Here is a 19,787-nt window from a genome sequence, read left to right as displayed (position 1 = left end):
TTTCCTTTCCCCCTTCTTTTCCCTTCCCCTCCTCTTTTCCTTTTTTTTTTTTTCCTTCAAAATGAAGAAGTTTTTTTGCCAACAGGGAAAAAAAAAAACCAAAAACAAAAACCAAAAAACCCAGAAACACATAGGAAGCCTTCACAACCATACACTTCATTGTGCAGTGGGCAGGGACCAATAAAAATAATCTGCTTTCCTTATTCCTTCAGGCAGAAGCCCTGGAGCATGTGATTTGATTCCACCACTGCCAGGGCACTGCTGCATGCCTGCGGGCAGAGAGGACAGTTCTGGGAGCTCAGGGGGTTACTGTACCCAGCCAGGCATGGACACCTTCAGCTGTGTCCAGTCCCTGTCTCTGCATGCTGGATTAAGCCCTTTTCTGACTCAGAGATGGGGCAACTGAGAGGTATTTAAATAATTTTTATTCTATTTTTAGTTTCGTTTGGAGGGTGAGATAATACAGGTGATACCATTCATGTTATCACAATCAGAAGCCAACTTTTTCCTAATTACAATGCACTATAAGTGTTTCTTGGCCTATCAGTGTCCAAGGCCAGGTTGGATGGGGCTTGGAGCAACCTGGGCTTAGTGGAAGGTGTTCCCTGCCCATGGAAGGTGGTGGAATGAGATTAATTTTAAAGTCCCCCCAACCCAAAGCATTCTGTGATTCTGTAGATTTCTGTAGGAAAAAATCTTGAAAAGCTCTGCATGAAGGTTGGGTTTGATTTTGCATTAAAGTGAATATCCTCAAAGCTTCCAGTGCAGTCAGACAGTGAAGCCACCAAAACATCCCATTCCTACACCAAGTGGCAGAGTGTAAATCTGTGACCTCTTCCTCTGCAAGAGCTCGTGTGCCTGCCCCCAGAGCTGCCTGAGCAGCACGTGTGCTCAGAGGAACCCAAGGACACAGCTCCAACTCACATCTTTTGATCCTGCTGGAAAAATAAAACACAGCAACCCTCAGCCCCAGCCAAACAATGACATCTTTTGGTGGGTGTTTGCAGCCTGACCTTATCCCTGCCTGCTTCAAACTCCGAAAAACTGGGGTGTGGAAATATTTACTGGCAACTCAGACCTGGCAGAGGAGATGACAACACAGAGCCACCAGCAATTCAAGCTGGCAGATTTCTGCTTGAAGAATGGATGGGAGTGCTGGGGGAGCTGAGTTTGGGGCTGAGTGTGGCTTGGAAGGCAGAAACACCCCTTGGTTCAAGTGGAATTTTAAGTCACATGAGGAGGGGCTTAGGGGTTTTTTAGCCTGGAGAAAAGGAGGCTCAGAGAGGACCTTGTCACTCTCTGTGACTCCCTGACAGGAGGGAGCAGCCAGGTGGCCTCTGCTCCCAAGTGACAGGACAAGAGGGAATAGCCTCAAGTTTTGCCAGGGGAGAGTCAGGTTGGACATCAGGAAGAATTTCTTCACTAAAAGTGTGACTAAACATTGGCAGGGGCTGCCCAGGGAGGTTTGGAGTGCCCATTCCTGCAGGTGGCACCTGGAGGTAGCACTGAGTGCTCTGGACTGGGGACAAGGTGGGCACAGCTGGGACTCCATGGGCTGGGAGGGCTTTTCCAAATTTGATGATTCTGGGAATATCCTGCTCCATGAACCCCTCCTCCTCATCCTCTGAACAGCATCCACACTCTCTTCTGCTTTTTTTTTTTTTTCTAATTTGATCTGGCCTCTTTTGATGACTAAGGGAACAGGAAGATTACAGTTTAAGTATATAATTTTCATTTGATGTGACAGGTTAAAGCTATGTGCATTTAGAGCAGGCTTAGATTATTTTAGTTCAATTGCAACACTGATTTAGGCCCTGACTCACTCTTTGAGGCCTGATTTCATGTAGATATATGTTGGCTTAAATTTACTGCTGGTGAAATGCAGGCACATGTGTGCATTACTCTGCTGAAATGCTGGGGTAGGGGTGGACTCACACAGCAAACACAGCTCTGAATCAGAGGCAGAGAGGAGTAGATTGTGCTTGTTGGATTTTTTTTTATTCCCCAGCATGAAGGCTTGATATTCCAGAGTTTATTTTCTCTCCCCTTGTGCCCCTCCCAGACCCTGGGCTGTGTAATCTGCCCGTGCAGTGAGTGCTTTGAGTGCCCTGGAGCTTTTGCTGACAGCTGGGCAGCCTAAAAACCGTGGAGAAGCAAATTGCTAAAACTCACAGAGCAGGCTGGGAGCAGTGACCTGCAGGTGGCTGGCCTGGCTGGAGGGAGTGGAAACTGCTTTATGTGGATTGATAATGCATTCTCCCCCTCTACACTGCCCCTGTAAGCCCCCCCTGCAGTGCTGCATCCAGAGCCCAGCATGAGAAAAATAGGGAGCTTCTGGAATGAGTATGGAGCAGGGACACAAGGATGGAGCACCTGTGCTATAGAGACAGGCTGGGAGAGCTGGGATTGCTCAGCCTGGAGAAGAGAAGGCTGCAGGGAGACCTTTGAGCCCCTCTCAGTTAATGCTTTGCAAGACAGTTGGAGAGGGCTTTTCACATGGGCATGGAGTAACAGGAGAAGGGGAAGTGGTCTTGAGCTGAAGTGGGGCAGGTTAAAATAGATATGAGAAAAAAAATCGTTCCCTGGCAGGGTGGGCAGACCCTGGCAGAGGTTTCCCAGAGCAGCTGTGGCTGCCCCTTGATCCCTGGCAGTGCCCAAGGCCAGGTTAGATTTGGGGCTTGGAGCAGCTGGGACAGTGGAAGGTGTCCCTGCCATGGCATGGGTGGCACTGGGTGGGCTTTAAGGTCTTTTCCAACCCAACCAAATCTGTGATTCCATGATTCTCATTTTAGGGCTCCCTGATGGCAGCCAGTGAGCAGCAGTGTGATGTTCAGCAGCGATGTGGGCAGAGGTTGGGGCTCCAGCTCCAACACTGTGTTCCTGTTTTCCATGGGAAAATGCCCCATTTCCAGCTGGAGGGCAGATCGTTGGCATCCAGAAGCTTTTGTGTGTTCAGTAACTGTTGGACTTTGTAGGTCACACTGTGGCAAAGGAATGTTAGCACTTTCCCAAAACTAAAGGCAAGGTTTTTTTAGGAATTTGGAGTACAAAGGAGAGAGTAATGCGGGCAGAGCGAGGCACAGGCATTCTTGGGTGCCTTAGCTAATACTTCCTCATTATAGGAAACTAAAGCCACCCGGGAGAGTTTTTTTTGAATCATTTTAAAAGGAAAAAGCTTTTGGGGCAGTCCTTTCTGCAGCAAATCTGGAAGTGGATCTGGACCTCTCTTCTCACTTGTGTTTCTCCTGCAGAGTAGACCAAGCAAACAGCGTTCTGTGTGTCTCCTTAACTGCATCTCTTCATCTCCAGCTTGGAGTGGAGGGGGAGGAGAAAGGGAGCTGCCAGCAGCTCTCAGTGATTGATTTGTCTCGTGTTTTCTTATGCTGCGCTCTAACAACCTGTTAAAAAAAAAAAAAATTTACAATGACAAATCGAAGCAAATATTTTCTGGCTAGAAATTCAAAGTGCCCTGGATCATCCTTGGGTATTTTGCTATTAAATGTGCAGCTTTATCCGTAACGTTTGTCTGGGATTTTTTTTTTTTTCCCTGCTGTAGCTTGCAGCGTTTAGAAGAGAAATGTCTTTCCCCCGGAGCCATTTGCTTCAATAATTGCTGTGGTGCGAAGCTGCTGTCAGCAGAGGACAGGTCATAAAGGTAAAAGCGCTGCAGTTCTCCACGTGCTCCAAGTATTGGAAGCGGCCCTGGGAAGGGATCGGGTGTCCTGCCTGGGCTCGTCCTTTGCCCAGAAGCCAAGGCTCGGGGCTGGGGGCTGTCCTGAGCTCGGACAGCCCGGGGGTCAAGCAGACGGAGGGTCGGGGAAGGGCGGTCAGGGATGCTCAAATCACCCCGGCGGCGCGCACAGGGTGAGCTTTGCTCCCTTGCTTTCCCCTTTCCCCGGGGTGGTGGTTTTGCATTTGTCAGTCATTCCTCATCAGAAAAAACCCCTCCGAGGGTGCCTGAGGGCGGGTTTTGGAGCAGATTTCTGTCCCACGAGCGAACCGAGGCTGTGCTGTCGGAAACTGGGAGAGCCCAGCCGAACTTTGCCAGCGCCGGGAGGAGCCGCCTCTGCTCTGACACCATTTCCAGCTCCAGCTCCTGGCAGGACGCTGCTTCCCACCTCCCATCCGAATTACCCCGAACAAAACCATCTACAGCCAGCTCCTAACGTGCCCTTCCCGCTGAGGTTACCCACTGAGGGTAGAGGGAGGAGGGAGGGAGGGAGGGAGGAGGGAAGAGAGGGAAGAGGCAGGCAGAGAGTTCAGGTTACGCTGCAGCATCGCCGCCTTCCTTCGCTTCTGGCTCCGGAGCCGCGGCCGGGGATGAGCCCCTGGCTGGGGCCAGCCGGGCTGCGGGGGGACAGGGGCACAGCCGGGCGGCTGTAGCCCCGCAGATCCCGGCGATCCCGCTGGGAAGAGCCGGAGCCGCCGGAGGATGCGCTGCGGGCGCTCCGGCTGAGGAGGCGCCTCTTCCTTCGGCCAGCTCCAGGTAGGACCGGGAGCAGGGATTACCTTCGCTGCCTCCAGCCCTGGATGTGCCCTCGGAGCCGCCGCTCCGACGTTCCCAAACTCTCCGGTGGGTGGGGAGAGGGAGAGGAGAGGGGTATGCAGGTGTGAGCCCGCCTGGAAATCGGGATCAAAATCCAGACCTCCTAATGCAGGAGTGTCCCCAGCTCCGGACTGCGATGTCCTTCCCCTGGTAAAACGGGTATCGTGCACTGATGTGGGGGTGAAAACGTGGTAATGAGTTATCTGATTTGCCAGATTTAATGGGGGGAATATTTTGGCAGCCCCACATAAAGAGCAGGATCAGTTAGGACAAAACCAGGGCAGCGTTCTCCTCGCTGTCCTGCTCGGATAAAATGCTGAAGAATGGAAGATCCACGAGGCACAGGTAAGTAATTAAAAACGCAGCCACTGGCCCTGATCCCACAAACATTTCTGTGTATAATCAGCACTTTTTAAAGCCAAATAGTTATTGACAAAGAATTTGCCAGCATAAGGGCCCAATGGTTGGATTTGTGCTCCTTTGCCCAGGAAGATTTTTTCCTCCCAAAGTACCAGACTTGATGCTTGAAAAGACACATGAATGCAAAGACTTAATTTAACTGTTAGAGGAGTATAAAGTTCCAAACACCAAAAAATGCTTGTGCCAAGAGGCAGAATGAAACAAAAGGGCAAAGCATGAGCACCAGGCTTACCTGCTCCAAGTGCTTCCCCAGCTTAAAAAGGGGGGAAAAACCATCTGCAACTGTAACATCCTGACAGGTCCTCATCCTACAGTGATATCATCAGGACTGAGCAGCAGTCAAAGATTTAGGAGTGGTATTGGAATACCTTTACTGGCAATTTTTCCCATTTTGAATTTTTTTTTTAACTTGCATAATTATCACTTTTCTTCAGTGTTATTTTACTTCTTCTTTCATATATCTTGTGACTGTTTCCAAGGGAGAAGAGCAAGATCCTCATTCTATCTGAAATACCATTTTCAGTTTTATTTCCCTTCTGCATTAAGATGAGGAAAACCAACCAGTACTACTTGCAGTACTACCTGTAAATGAAGGTGCAATAAATAATTTGGTTTGGGGGGCACAGAATTTCTCAGAGAACTGGACTTTTGAAGTCCTGGCAGAAGCAACAAGAGCCTAAGGAAGAAATTTCCTCATTACTTTGTTTGTGAAGATAAAAGGAGTGAGAGTTGGATTTTATTCCTGTTCAGCACAATGAAGCACACGGGTTTACACAGGGTCAGGTTGCTTTGATTCATCCCGTTGTGGACAATTGCTTATCTATGCTGAGATCTGGGGTTTGGAATAGAGCAAGTAGGATAAAATTGCTGATTCATGAGGCCATTCCGAAATAAGTTAAATCTGCCCATTAGCATCAGGGATAAAAGGAACATGCTGGTATTGTAGGAATAGAGGGAGCATTAGAAGAAGAGTCTATTGGCATTGGAGAGAAATCCAGAGAGGGGTGGTTGCCACTCAGCAGGTGAAGGGAGGACAGAGACAGGAGGAGAAGAAGGCTTTTAGGCTGAATGTTTGGGAAAAAAATACTACCAAGATGAGAGAGCAGGAGGGAGTGCCCCAGGGCACTGCTCTTTTCCCTGCTTGTGAGAGAGGATTCCCTTGGCTGGCTGCCTGCCAGCTGTGTTTCCATCCCCTGTGCAAGGGGAATTAGCCAAAAGTGTCCAAATATGCTCCTAAAAAGGACACAAAGCACCTGCAGTGGGGGTTGGAGTGCACTGGGTGTCCTGTACAGTGTCCCAGCATTGATGGTCTGAGCTCTCCAACAGGACACCTCCAGCCCCCACTGCAGCATCTTCTCCATCCTTGAAAAAGGACCTGGCTGTACTAAATACCCAAATTGAACATTTTTGTGGGTGTTTAAGGGCCAGGATTCATCCAGAGAATTTTGCAGGTGGCTCGGAAAAGCAAGCTGATATTTTAAAATAGAAGCAAGCTTCCTTAGCTTGGCTAAAGTCCCTGGGAATATATTTCTTTTTGACTCCTCAGTTGCAGCACTTATTTCCTGTGACATTACCAGAGCAGTGGCACCTCTTGCCAAACTGTTTCAGTTTAAGTCACTCCAAGACACAAACTTTTTGCTGGCTTTGAGAGCAAAATTGCATTTTGGTCTGAGGATGCTTTTTTGGCTTTTCAGAACAGATGTTATGAGCAAGTGCTCATATTGGGTGGATGAGATCAATGCATTAAGAGCTAATGGCTCTTGATTTGTTTTTAATAAGGAGGAAGATGCATCCTCTGGTTCAAAAGATTCCTGTGCCACGAAGGCCTTCCCTCCTGCCATGATCCTGATTCTCCTTTAGGCATCTGGGTAGAGACAGAGGCAGAACCCAAGGACCCTTGGTCTGGGCCATTGCAACAATTTTAATAATGGGAATTTCCACATCCGAGGTGACAACTCTGTACCTGAGCTGGAAACACTTTTATGAGCGGATGAGGCCCAGGAATGTTTGTTTTTCTTGTAAAAACAAAGAGGCAGCTATTAAATGGATGAGTGTCACCTGCAGAACAATCCCTGTTCCCGTACTCTGCCCCCGGGAGGGTGGCCGTGTTTGAGTTGTGTTTGTACAATCTGCTGGGACTGTGGTTAACCAGCAGTAATTCTATGGCACAGAAAATACAATTCAGAGGAGGAAATGATGCAGAATTGTCTCTGAAGGGGTGAGGTTAAGGAACTACTGTGTGTCAAGCGGCTCTTCTGAAATAGCCTCATAGCATGATAGGACAAGGAAGAGAAACTTGGAGGGACTCTTGCTCAGATATTGAATTTTTAAGCAATTTCTATTTTAAAGTTTCTCCCTTTTTTTGACCGTGGTTTTTCTTTACTTGCTATGAAAAATGTTTCTTTTCTTATTATAGCTGTGCCAGTGTTTAGGCCATGCTGGCCATGCATATATCTGTATATATGTTAAATGGTATTTCATTTGGCTTACATTAATCTAGATTGTAACATCTCGCTCTAATTTTTCTTTCTCTAGAAAGAAAAACCTCTATAGTAAAAATTGGTTTTACTATACATCTTTTTATTTTAATTATTCTTAACTCTCTCCTTATTAAAACCCAACGTGGCAAATAAAAACCAGCCCAACCTTTCACAAAGAAAATTCAATCTGCTGTTGGAGTCACAGGGTCAATCAGCTAAATGGGTATTAGTGACATAAAGACAGAGCATCAGCCAGGCCACGCAGTAGGATTTGCAAATCCACAAGAGTAATGCTCCTTTTCTATGTGTTCTCTAATTGATGGCTTAGGGACTCCTGCTCTGGGTCTGTGACAGAGTCACTGCCTGGACATAAAACATTTCCGGAGAGCCACAGGCTCGTTTTAAGCATGGAAAGCTTAAAACACAGCCCAGCCCTCAGATCCCTTTTTTCCATGCAGATCCCATCACAGCAGGCCTGGGAGGAACTAGGGAAGCAAGCCCCTTCCCAACACTGTGGGAAAAATGGGAGAAAAAACAAAGAGACAAAAATAATAGAGACAAGAAAAAATAAAAGCAATAAAACAACCAAGCAAAACCCCAAACAAAAAACCCAAACAAACAAAATAAAACAAAAGAAACACCAAAAAACAAATAAAACCCACCCCAAAAAACTAAAAAAAAAAAGCCAAAAAAAAAAAAACAAACCTGAAAAAACCAAAACACCCACAAAAAAACCAGAACAAAAAAAAAAAAAAAAAAAAAAAAGGAAAGGAAAAAAAAAAAGAAGAAAAAAATAAAGGGAAAAAAGGGAGAGGATCTGGCCATAAATAATGACCTCAGCAGCTCAGTGCTAAGTGATAGAAACTGGTGAGTGTGGAGAAGAGGAACAGTGCCTTGCTCTGTCTTGCTGATGGACTGCAAGGAGACACCTTGCAGGGATCAAAGGGAAAAGGTTCAGAGAGTACAGCACAAAAAGTTTTTCCCTTTGTCCTGCACTTTTTTTTGGGTTCCACCCTTTTTGCCTGCTAGGTTGGGTGAGCATACATAAAACTTGTAACCCAGGTACTGCTGAAGCCTTTGCATCACCAGAGATGTCATTTTGGAGAGCTCCTGCTCCTGGCCCCTGCTCCTCTGAAACTCTTGCATTTAGGAAAAAAATTAAATGTTTCCCGCTGTTCTTGACATTTTCTTATTATCTATGTGCACTTAATCCTTCTCTGTGTCATGCTGAGCTTATGAAAAAGCAATTTAGGGGCTTTATTCCAAGGAAAATTGGGAGTTAGCAGCTTTTACTGGTCCTTACAGCAAGGCATGTGTTACATTCAGTGATCAGGAAAGGCAAGAGGGAATAACACTGCTGACTTTAACTGTGCAGGAGCTCCTAGTCCCACTCTTAAGTCGTGCCTCTGATTTTGGGGCTGCAGCTGCTTGAGTCTTGTTACAAAGCAAGGATTTTGGAGGTGTCTCAGGGTCTGGTGATCGAGGTGACCCCAAGAATATAAAAGTCCTTTTTCCCAGCTGGCACAGCCAAAGAAGAAATCTGAATGAGTAGGGTTCGCTTCTGAAGGTTTTTTATTTTCTTTTATCAATAACATTCTTTCTCTGACCTGCTGAGCTCTGTCTAGCAAGGAGACCATGGCATTCTGTCTGTCCTCTAGGGTGGTGTTTGCGTTTTATACTCAAAACTACATGTACTATGTTTATAATAACATGCCAATATGAGTAATTTATGTTAGACAGTGTGTCTCCACCTTAAACCAACAGAAAACTGTCACCATCACAGCAAGACATGGAGGGCAAGAAGAAAGAGAAGAAGGTCAGGACATGACCAAATCCCTCCATCTTGTCCCCTTGAACCTTTTTCTAAAAAGCCCCAAAATTCTACTTTTTCACCCTGTGTTAATTCAACTACCACACTACTCAAACCCTTGTGGCTTGTAGTTCCTCATACAGAGTTGGAAGTTTTTTCCACAGGCTAAAATAGAAGCCACAGGTGTTTTTGACTTTTTTCCAGGGTCTCTGAGCCCCCTGCCAGGGTCTAGAGACAGCCAGGGCAGCCAGAGGGATGTGCTGGGTTCCCACACAGGTGGCCCAAAGCACTTTGATCATTTGTGGTTTGGGTTTTTCCCTGCCCTGCTGTGTGTGACCTCAATGCAAAACATCAGCAACCATCCGCTGAACCTGACTGCAGCTTTGCCCCAGAAAAGGTAAGGAAATTTACTTCTTTAAATCGATATTTCCAACCTGTTCCTCAGGGGCACTCCAGACCTACTTCCCTGTCTGTGCCTCAGGCCAGGCTGCTTTCCCTGAACTGCACAGCACACAGCCCTCATCTCTTGGCACTGTTCAGATAATTCCACTCATTAAAGGAGAAGCCAGGTTAATTTTGATGCAGTAATTAGGCTTTGGCACAGGAGTTACCATGGCTTGATCTCTGGGAAACACAAAGGAGTTCCACCAGGGTCAGAGGTGTGAACAGAGAGATCCTAAAGCCAGCCCATGGCAGGGTGTAGGAGGGAGTTTGTGCCACTGGTGGAAGTAGGGACTCTAGCAGAGACATTCTTCTTTCTCTCAGGATTTTTTCATAGAGCAGCACAGAGGAAAGAAAGAGAAAACAATTTCTATTTCTGCTCCTTGTTCTTCCCATGTGGGATGTGGTTGGAGAATTGTTTCCCTTGGGGGGGATTCTGGTGAGGATTGTTTGAGCCTGATGGCCAATCCAATCCACCTGGGGCTGGGCTCTCAGGGTCACGAGTTGTGAATTAGATATTGGAGTTAGAAAAGTAGGTATGTAGTTTTAGTATCTCATTTAATTAGTATATTAATGTATTATAGTATAGTTATAATAAAGAAATCATTCACCCTTCTGAACTGGAGTCAGACATCAGCATTTCTTCCCACCAGGTTCACCTGCATTTACAATAAGGGACTTGCAAAACAGAGAGTGCTGCTGTTTGGGATTTGGATCCCAGACCTTGGATCCACCTTCTTCAGAGGGTCCCAGTGGTTGATAACGTAGAGAACAAACAATTCCACCTCCCATGAGGCTGCTGAATAGAGCTTAAACACCAACTGGCAAACAAAAAGATAAAATTATGTCCAGGCATGTCCAGAGGATGATAAACATGTCTGGGACCAGTGGAGAAATAGATAAAGAGGCCTCCAGTGGGTTTTTGGCAAATTCTGTAAAAAGAAGCAAGAGAAAGAAAGTCAGAAAAGTTTATTCCTGCTAATTTTGGTGCCATTTCTGGTGAACCCACACAGGACTGGTCTCTCCTGAGGCCTCTGGGATTTTCCATGCTGGCACCAGGACTTTCCTGGAGAAAATCACAGATTCCCCCACATTCATTTGGGACACATGTAGGATCCTCCTGTGACACTGAGGCATTCTCTTGAGTTTGGGAATCCTGCCCACATGAGACACCTGGAAATTGGCATTTTAGAATTGGGTACTTTAGAATTTAATATACTGAATACCTTGAGTTACTTTGATATTTTGAAGATTGATGTTCTGGTATTTTGAAGAAGAATTATTTTAGTATTTTGGAACTTGGTATTCTAATATTTTGAAACTGGGTTACTTTGGTATTTTGGAACTTAGTATTTGAAAATTTTAAACATGTGTTTGGTATTTTAAAATTTGGCATCCTGGTAGTTTAAAACAGAGATTTTGAAACCTGGTATTCTAATATTTTGGTGGAACAGCTACTAGAATTCAGATTGTCAATGGAAAAAGGAAGTTTAAGATGTAGCTGTAAAGTCCTGTGCATAGAGAACTGAAAGGCCAGCTACAGGCATAGACAAGAGAGAAATAAAGATAAGAAAGCATTTGGGAGGAAGGTAAAAGTTGCCTGGCTCCTATTTCCATAGGACAATCCTCAGATGATATTAGAATAAAAGTACTGAAAAGCCAAGAAATGGGTGGTTTTAATACAGGTAAACTGCTTGATGTTGCATGGGCAGTGTATCAAAATGTGCAAATCCAAAAAAAGAAAAGAAAAGAAACAACAGGAAAAAACTAAACATAAAATGATAGCAAATTATGAAAGAAAACAGCAAAAAATTCTTACCCCCAGGGAGGAGTTTTGTAACAGGGGAAGTTGTTCAGTTCCTCAATCTTCATTAGGAAGACTGGGAACTAATCAATACAAAAATTACAAAATAAATATAGATATTGGAAGCAGGAGTATGCTCAGGTAAAACCCAGGACTCCACCAAAGCCTCTCATGGCAATAGCAGAGTCTCTGGTAACAGCCACAACAAGAAAGGAAAACCTGGAAGTTTTAGTAGGCACAGGAACCATTATTCAGTTTTAAATACCAATTAAAATACCAATTATTCAGTATTAAATGAAAGGGAAGTTTAGGGATGCCTCCATCACAATTGTTGGTGCCACTGGAATTCGTGAACTGTGCCTCTTTTTCAAACCAGTTAAGTTCAAAGTAGAAAAATGATAAATAACACATCAATTTTTGTCCCTGCCTAACTCTCCAAAAGTATTATTAAGGAAAAAAACTTACTGGAAAAATTAAGTGCAAAAATCAAGTTTCAGGAAGAGACATTCAAATTAAAATCCCTGAGGCTAAATACCTGTAAACTTCAATTTTTATATTACACTGACTTCCCAAGCTAAACCTATCCCAAAGATAATTAAGGATGCAGTAATCCCCATTGTGTGGGCCAGGGAGATTCCTGGAAAATCAGAAAGAGCAGAATCTGTGAGAACCAAATTAAATCAGACACAGACCTGGTAAGACAAAACCAATATCCTTTAAAATTAAAACATTGAAAAGGATCATTACCTAAGATTAAGAAAATTTTAAGGTACAGGTTGTTGGTGAAGTCCAATTTTGCCAGACAAAAATATGAATTATAAAGATTATAATTTAGTACAAGACTCAAGAGCAATTAATAAAATTGCTAACTAACCCAAAAATTGCTAGATTACCCAAAATACTAAGAGCCACACTAAAAAAAAAAAAAAAAAAAAAAAAAAGTAAACAAAGAAATAAATAAATTTGGAATGGCTCGCTGTAAGAGATTTAAAGGAATTTTGGATTATTGGTCCACCCTTTGTATGGAATTCTAAATATATTATATAGTAATAGCCATATATAGTTTCTAGCCATGAATACTTTTAAATACATAAATACTTTTAAACACAGAAATACTTTATTATATGATGATGATACTCAGGTGCTTTCAAACTTAAAAAGCCCTAATGAGGTCTCCAGCTTTGGGCTTCCTTGATCCTGTGAAATCTTTTGAATTATTCCCTTATGCCAGGGTTGACCCAGCTGTTTGTGAGCAGCCCCAGCCATGGAGCTGCACAACCAGATATTAAACCAGAATATAGCACAAAAATTTGTCAATTAATCAGAGCATTATATTCTAAATTTCACCCTAGTGGGTGGGCAGTCAGCTCTGCTGGACAAGTGATAATTTCTGAGAGAATAAAGTAGTGATTGAGGCTGTCAAATGTAGAAACTCTCCTGGAGATTATTGGCAAATTGACTTTACAGAACTTCCATGCAAAGACAGCTGTAAATTTCTTTTAGTGGATCCCTGTTCTGCGTGGCCTGAAGCATTTCCCTGTTGCACCAACATGGCAAAAGAAGCAGTGAAAATATTTCTGAATCAATTATTTCCATACTTTGGAACTCCTCTAGGAATGTCATCAGACAGAGGGTATGGGAATCCAGAGGAATAGTGGGATAAATGTGCAAGGCCTTGGGAATCCAGAGGGATTTACACACTCCATGATGGCCACAAGCCAGTGGAAAGGCAGAAAGAATGAACTACCCTATTAAACTTAAATTATTATCCCCAAGCAGAATAAAATGGAGGAAAAAGAATGAATAACCTTGCAACTGAAATATTGCTCATTGTCTGTAAGATGTATCTCAATAGTTCACCAAAATCTTTGCCAAAAACACCTTTAGAGTTTCACTGAGGGATTAGTCATGTAAATGTGTATGAAAATATCAAGTAGCTAAAATATTAAATGTAACTAATTGCTGGATAAGTTCTCAAGGCATGTTGGTAGGAATGAGGCTCCACAGAACCACATGGCCTTAAAGATAATTATAGGATAAGAATGTTGCACTTACATCAGGGATGAGTTTGAAGCCCAGCAGACAAAAATTGACAGAAAGAGCAATAGAAGAGTGGTAGAAAGAAGAAAACTCTTTGATGAGGTTGGTTTAACTCATGGCTACCAAACTGGGGACTGCTACAAAATGCATTTGTGGCAGTCATTTGTAACCACTGCAGAGTGTTTACTTGTTTGTGTTCAATGTCAGAGTTGTTGTAATACTTTGTGCTGAAAAAATGAAGGTTTGTGACTTGCCTAAACGAGACAGTCTCAAGAAAAAGGAGGGATTTGGTAAATAACAAAGAGAATAAAACATTTCAGCTCCCTTTAAGCTGCTGGGAGAGAGCAGAGTCTTTTTTTTAATGTGTTCATTTCAGGTGAGTGTGAGAAGAGGCTGCAACTCCCACATGGTTTGGTGCCAGGGTTCCATGCAAGCCACAGCTGCAGAGACCCATGAAATGCCAGTCAGTTTAAGAAAAGTCTCTAGGATATGAAACAGGCAATTTTTTGGCAATGCCCTTCATCAAATATTTTGCAGTCAGAACAACAAGAGATGGGAATAGTGTTGAGATAATTAAAAACTATGATTTCTGGCTGAGATCACAGAGAAAAATAAAATATTTAATCATGCAAAAGGACTGTATATAAAAGGAGAAATATTTGTTTTGATGCACAATGGGGATGGGAGGGGGGCTCAGCATCTCAGGAGTAAGGAGACAATACCAGGATGATTTAATTCCCTGATACAGAAACTTCAGTGCTCCAAGGAACTGCCTGCATTAGTGTAAAGTGGTTTCAGTGTTCAGAATGCTCCCTGTTCATCTGAAAACAAGGATTGAATGGATGTTTTTTTGAAGAAAAATGGCCTTGGCAAGAGGAAGCAGCCTGTGTGTCTGTCCCCCCTTTCCCTTGGAGTTCTCTCAGGTTGGACACTGGGCTTGGCAGAGTGGAAGGTGTCCCTGCCATGGCAGGGGTGGCACTGGGTGGGCTTTAGTGTCCTTTTCAACCCAAACCATTCCGTGGTTCCTCTTATCAAGGCCACTGCCCACCCCTTGGTCCTTACACAGGGAGAGGATACGTGGCCATGTGTGCCAATTGCAGAACTTCTAAAATGCTGTTTACAATTTGCATGCATTTGCAAATCATTTGCATTTCCCAGCTGTGCGTGTTTATGTCTGTGTACAAGCTCCACTCCTTCACACGTGGGCTGAAAGGGGAAGGAATCTGGCTTTGGAAAGAAAAAATGGTAAAGGTGGGAGGCTGCTCACCCAGCTGTCCAAAACAAGGACATTTTAAAAGATTTTTTTAGATCTGTTACCATTTTTGGAAACAAAAGTAAATAATGGCCACGTTACATTGGTCTGATTCTACAGAAATCTTGTAAAACGGTTGTTGTGTGTTATGGCACCTTGCACTTGGATATTTGTGGAAAAGTTTTAACAGCATATTAATCTCCATTGTTTTCTTAGTTCAGCGTCTGGTTTGTACATGTTCTGGAATTTCTGTAACAGAGAAATATCAGACTTTCAAACAGTCTTTGTGAGCTGGCAACAGGAAAAACCTCTGTACATCTCCATTGTCCAGCTCAAAACACCTTCCTGTCCTGAAAACACAATTCAGGTTATTCACGTTCTTCCTCCCAGGCCATTGAAGAATGTGAGAAGGTGCAGAGCAAACTTTTGTTTAATCTTTTGTGTATACATATAATATAACTGCATAGGTATAATCTTACACAATTTTACATACGTATTTAACTAAAGCAGTTGTAAAGTTAATTACAAGACTACTGTGAGCTATAAATACAAGAAAAAAAAAAAAACAGATCTGAAGAATACTTTATTTAAGGATAAAGCGAATTTAAATATAAGTGCCAGAAGAAATGTGAACTTCTGAAATATTTTCAAAATTCATTAGTGAATCATTGCAAAAATGCATTTCACCATGGGAGCAATTCCAGTAAACCAAGACTCCAGTTCTACTCATTTCATGTTTTTGAGAATTCCCACTGAAGCCAATGGGACTATTCTTGGGGGTAAAATGAGCTGAATTTGGTTCAAGGGACACCTGGCTGGACTTTCAAATGAGCTTAAATCCTGCAATGCAAAACCTCTGGTTGCCTGGAAAGAGGAAATTGAGCAAAAGGAAGGCACTAAAGTGATTTGGGGGAGTCTGCACAGAATATTCCTGGTCAGAAGGCAGAGATCAAATTTCCCTGAAATCTGCAGCTCTGGGCATGGTTAACTTGGTTTGCTGTGCTGTAGCTGGGGAGCCAGATACAATTCTTTGTTAAAAAAGGGGAAGGTGGAAGGGTTGCCCTTCCCCTGGTAAAAATTGCTCCATCCTAGTGCTCTAAAATAGCAGTAGGAGAGCCTGTGGCTTATGGAATGAGCAACTCAAGCCTTAAACTCCTCTCACCAGGTTAATTTATGAAGATGTTAATACTTCTGGCACTGTAAGGATTTGGGGTTTGCTTTGATAGTTTTTCTCTCACTCAGAATTTCTGTTAGATTTATAACCACATGTCCAGCTCATTAATCTCTTAGGAGGTTAAATGAGTGAGCATTGTAGCATTGTTGTTGTTTGGATCTTTCTCACCTAAAAAGGGGAGGGGAATAGGAGAAGCCCCTTCTCACCCCAGCGTGTCCTGGTGAGTCACTCAAACTCTGCACAAGGTAAAACATCCAAATAATGTGACCCACTGCTGTTTTGGTTATTTTCTTTTTTTTCAGAGCAGCTAACCCAACTTAAAAAATGTGACTCATGTCCCCTCCAGCAAAAGGATCAGGAGCAGTTTCTGGGTTGGTGCAAGAGCCCCACAGGACACAAAAATGATGAAGATGAGAGGAACCTGGCTGGGTGTGTCCCTGGGACACCTGCTGGCTCTGGGACACGGGCACAAATGGAGAAACATGGTATTTAAAAAAAAAAAAAAACACAAAACAAACCAAAGAAACAAAAAGACTATCATTGTTATTCTCAGCCCTCTGAAATGGATACATAAATCTGCTCCTTCTCTGGCCCTGGTGGGTCTCAACTTGTTTTTTAGGATGCTGAAAATGGGGAGGAGGTTTGAAGCATCAAAGCTGGGTGAGCTGGTGTCAGTGGGCACGGTTGTGTGGATTTCTGAGGACACACTGGCTTGGAGGGCAGATTCAAGTTAAGCCCAAGTGTGAATCTGCCAGCAGAACATCTCGTGGGGATGACAGGAGGAGAAATGCACGTGGCTGAGTGCCCTCAAAGAGGCAGCTTTCTATTAGAGCTGACCTGGCTTCAAATCCCTGAGCAGGGAGCTGGCACTGGAGTGCTGAGAGGAAGAACCAGAGATTATTTTTATGGATGTGCTGCTCCTTCTTGTTCCTTTCAGGTGGATTGCAGAAAGTTCAGGCTGTTTGTCTGCCTGGTGGGGCTCAGCAGTGCCAGCCTCTGGGTTTTCCACGCCTGGACCGAATTCTGCATGTTCTGTGAGAGCAGCCAGGGTGACCTATTCCCCACGGAGACTTTCAGGAGGATGGAAGGGAACTTCTCCCAGCTCCCAGATGTTGACTGCCACAAGAACCCTCCTTTCCTTGTCCTGCTGGTGGCGTGCTCATTCCAGCAGCTGGATGCCAGGATGGTCATCCGGCACACCTGGGGCAAGGAGAGGACAGTGGCTGGGAAGCGCCTGGTGACCTTGTTCCTCCTGGGCAGCCCTGGGAATGCCAGCCAGCAGGCTGACATGGCTGCTGAGAGCCAGAGCTACAGAGACATCATCCAGAAGAACTTCACAGACACCTATTACAACCTGACCCTGAAGACCATGATGGGAATGGAGTGGATCCACAGGTTTTGCCCCCAGTCCAGCTTCGTGATGAAAACCGACACGGACGTGTTTGTCAACGTTTTTTACCTCACTGAGCTGCTCCTGAGGAAAAAGAAGAGCACTGGATTCTTCACAGGCTTTTTAAAACTGCACGAGTACCCCATCAGGACAAGAGGGAGTAAGTGGTATGTGAGTAGGGAAGAGTATCCAGGAACCACCTACCCACCCTTTTGTTCCGGGACTGGATATGTTTTATCCAGCGACGTAGCCAGCCAGATCTATAAAATTTCTGGGAGTGTTCCATTCATTAAACTGGAGGACGTGTTCATAGGGCTGTGCCTCGACAAATTAAAAATCCAGCTGGAGGAGCTCCACTCGGAGCAGACGTTTTTCCCAGAGAGGATCAGGTTCTCTGTTCCTCGCTTTAGGAAAATCGTGACGTGCCATGGAATCAAACTATCTGAGCAGCTCAGCTACTGGAACCACTTAGTGGCAGCAACTCAAGGAGGAGTGCTCTAGCACCTACCCTCCTCCACTTCACAGACTGAAATTCTCTGCTTTTACAGGGCTGTTCCCCACTCCAGCAAAATCCCAATTAACTCCAGCTCCATCACTCCCAATTAACTCCATCCAGCTCCATTAAAGACTTTAGAAATGGTTATTTTAATCACAGAATCAGAGAATTGTTGAGTTTGGAAAAGACCTCCAAGATCATTGAGTTTGATTAAATCTTTCCTTTGATTAAACACTACCTTGCTAACTACACCTGAGCACTGAGTGCCACGTCCAGTCATTCCTTGAACACCTCCCTGGGCAGCTCCTTCCAGTGCTTAACCACCCTTTCTGTGAAAAAAAAAATCCCTATTTCTGCCCAGGAACATGCAAACTTCCTTCTCTCCCATTCACTCCCACCTCTGTGCATCCCTTCTCTACAAACATTACAATTATTATTTTTTTCCTGAAACACCCAGGCCTGCTAACCCACCCTCCAAATCTTGCTGCCAGAGGCCTGGGAACATTTCTGCTGTGCCAAACAAAAAAGTCGAAGCACTTTTGTTCAGAGAATAAAATCTGCACCATCTTCCTGGTTGCCCTTGACAAATTACTGCACCCATCTGTGCAGGCACTTAGAGGAATGATATTTGTAGCTGTCAGGATGCTCCCTCCTGGCATGGGAAGCTGCAGCCCTGCCCTTGCAGCCAGCTCTGAGTGGGCTGAGCTGCAGCCTGGCACAGATCCCTCCTTCAGTCTACACCAATTTTTTTGGCAGAGGTGGTAGAATTTGCCCATGCAATGCTCTCGAGACGACCTTGGGCACTGCAGGTCACCTGCTGGAGGTGTAAAAGCTGCTGCAGCTGTTTCCTTGTGTGTGCTTCCTGCTGAAAATAATTTGTGGTGAAGCCAGTGCAGTGTGTCCTGCTCTTCCTATTAAAATAGACCATGGAGACATCTTTTATATTTGTGTCTCACTTTGATTGCCTGAGAGCTGCTGTGAATGGTTTGCGGAGGCTAAACTAGAGTCACTTAGAGTGATTTAGACATTCTTTTTCCAAAGAGAAACTGGGTGTGTGAGGGAGAAGACAGGAGGATTTTTCTCTTTTGAACAAGACCTAATAGGAAAATGTGCTCAAGTAATCATTCAGGCTGGGAGCCCTATTTCTTATTTCATTCCCAAGCAAAGACTCATGAAATCTCTGGGATGATTACAAGTTTCAGAGATAAGGAGACGGTTCTTTACAGCAGATGCTGAAAAATCCTTCAGGGCTCTGAGGAGGGAGAAGGGAGCTCAGAAATCCTCCCTTATGCAGTGGTGCTGTTTGATTTTCCTGCAGGCACAGGCAAGGTCAGTGTTATCAGCATGGAATGCCTATAATGTCTCTGTGAAGTGTTTTTTTCCAAAAAGCAGTGAAAGTGGAGCTGTTCCCAAGGGGAGCTGAGGGGATCTGACACCCAGCATGGAAGAGACAGGAAAACAGATTTTATTATTTTGGTGTTATTTATTGTTTCTTTACCTTGAAAAGAAGGATTCCTTCCTTCCTTCCTTCCTTCCTTCCTTCCTTCCTTCCTTCCTTCCTTCCTTCCTTCCTTCCTTCCTTCCTTCCTTCCTTCCTTCCTTCCTTCCTTCCTTCCTTCCTTCCTTTCCTTCCTTTCCATCCATCCATCCATCCATCCATCCATCCATCCATCCATCCATCCATCCATCCATCCATCTCATTTTACTTGCCTGTGTCTGAAAAGCAGGGTAAATATTTTCAGCAGGAAGATCCTGAGAAGTGTTTAATAATGGTCATAATATATGATTTCTCTTCCTCTGGTGTAACCTGAGATCACTCCCCCACTTCTGACCACTGATGATGAAAGAAACAATGTTTATTTGTCACAGGAATGGTCTTTTTTCATTTTAAGCTTCTTCAATAAACTTTTAATTTTTATTTAAAGAATTAAAAT

General features: G+C 44.2%; 1 protein-coding gene across 2 annotated transcripts; it reads left to right on the top strand.

Annotated features, from left to right (window-relative positions):
• Positions 1 to 3,255: 3,255 nt before the first annotated feature.
• Positions 3,256 to 18,109, top strand: B3GALT5 (beta-1,3-galactosyltransferase 5). 2 transcript variants are annotated; one of them, XM_031506284.2, is made up of 3 exons: positions 3,256 to 3,655; positions 16,270 to 16,452; positions 16,905 to 18,109. In XM_031506284.2, the coding sequence occupies exons 2-3, from the start codon at positions 16,369 to 16,371 to the stop codon at positions 17,856 to 17,858; spliced, it is 1,038 nt and encodes a 345-aa protein (XP_031362144.2). In that variant the 5' UTR covers positions 3,256 to 3,655; positions 16,270 to 16,368; the 3' UTR covers positions 17,859 to 18,109. The 2 variants fall into 2 exon arrangements, with proteins under 2 accessions (XP_031362144.2, XP_021383150.2); XM_021527475.2 differs by lacking the exon at positions 3,256 to 3,655 and adding an exon at positions 3,995 to 4,486.
• The last annotated feature ends 1,678 nt before the right edge of the window (positions 18,110 to 19,787 follow it).

The sequence above is a fragment of the Lonchura striata genome, chromosome 2, assembly GCF_046129695.1.
Source record: "Lonchura striata isolate bLonStr1 chromosome 2, bLonStr1.mat, whole genome shotgun sequence".
Classification (NCBI taxonomy): domain Eukaryota; kingdom Metazoa; phylum Chordata; class Aves; order Passeriformes; family Estrildidae; genus Lonchura; species Lonchura striata.
This window is presented reverse-complemented; position numbering and strand designations above follow the sequence as displayed.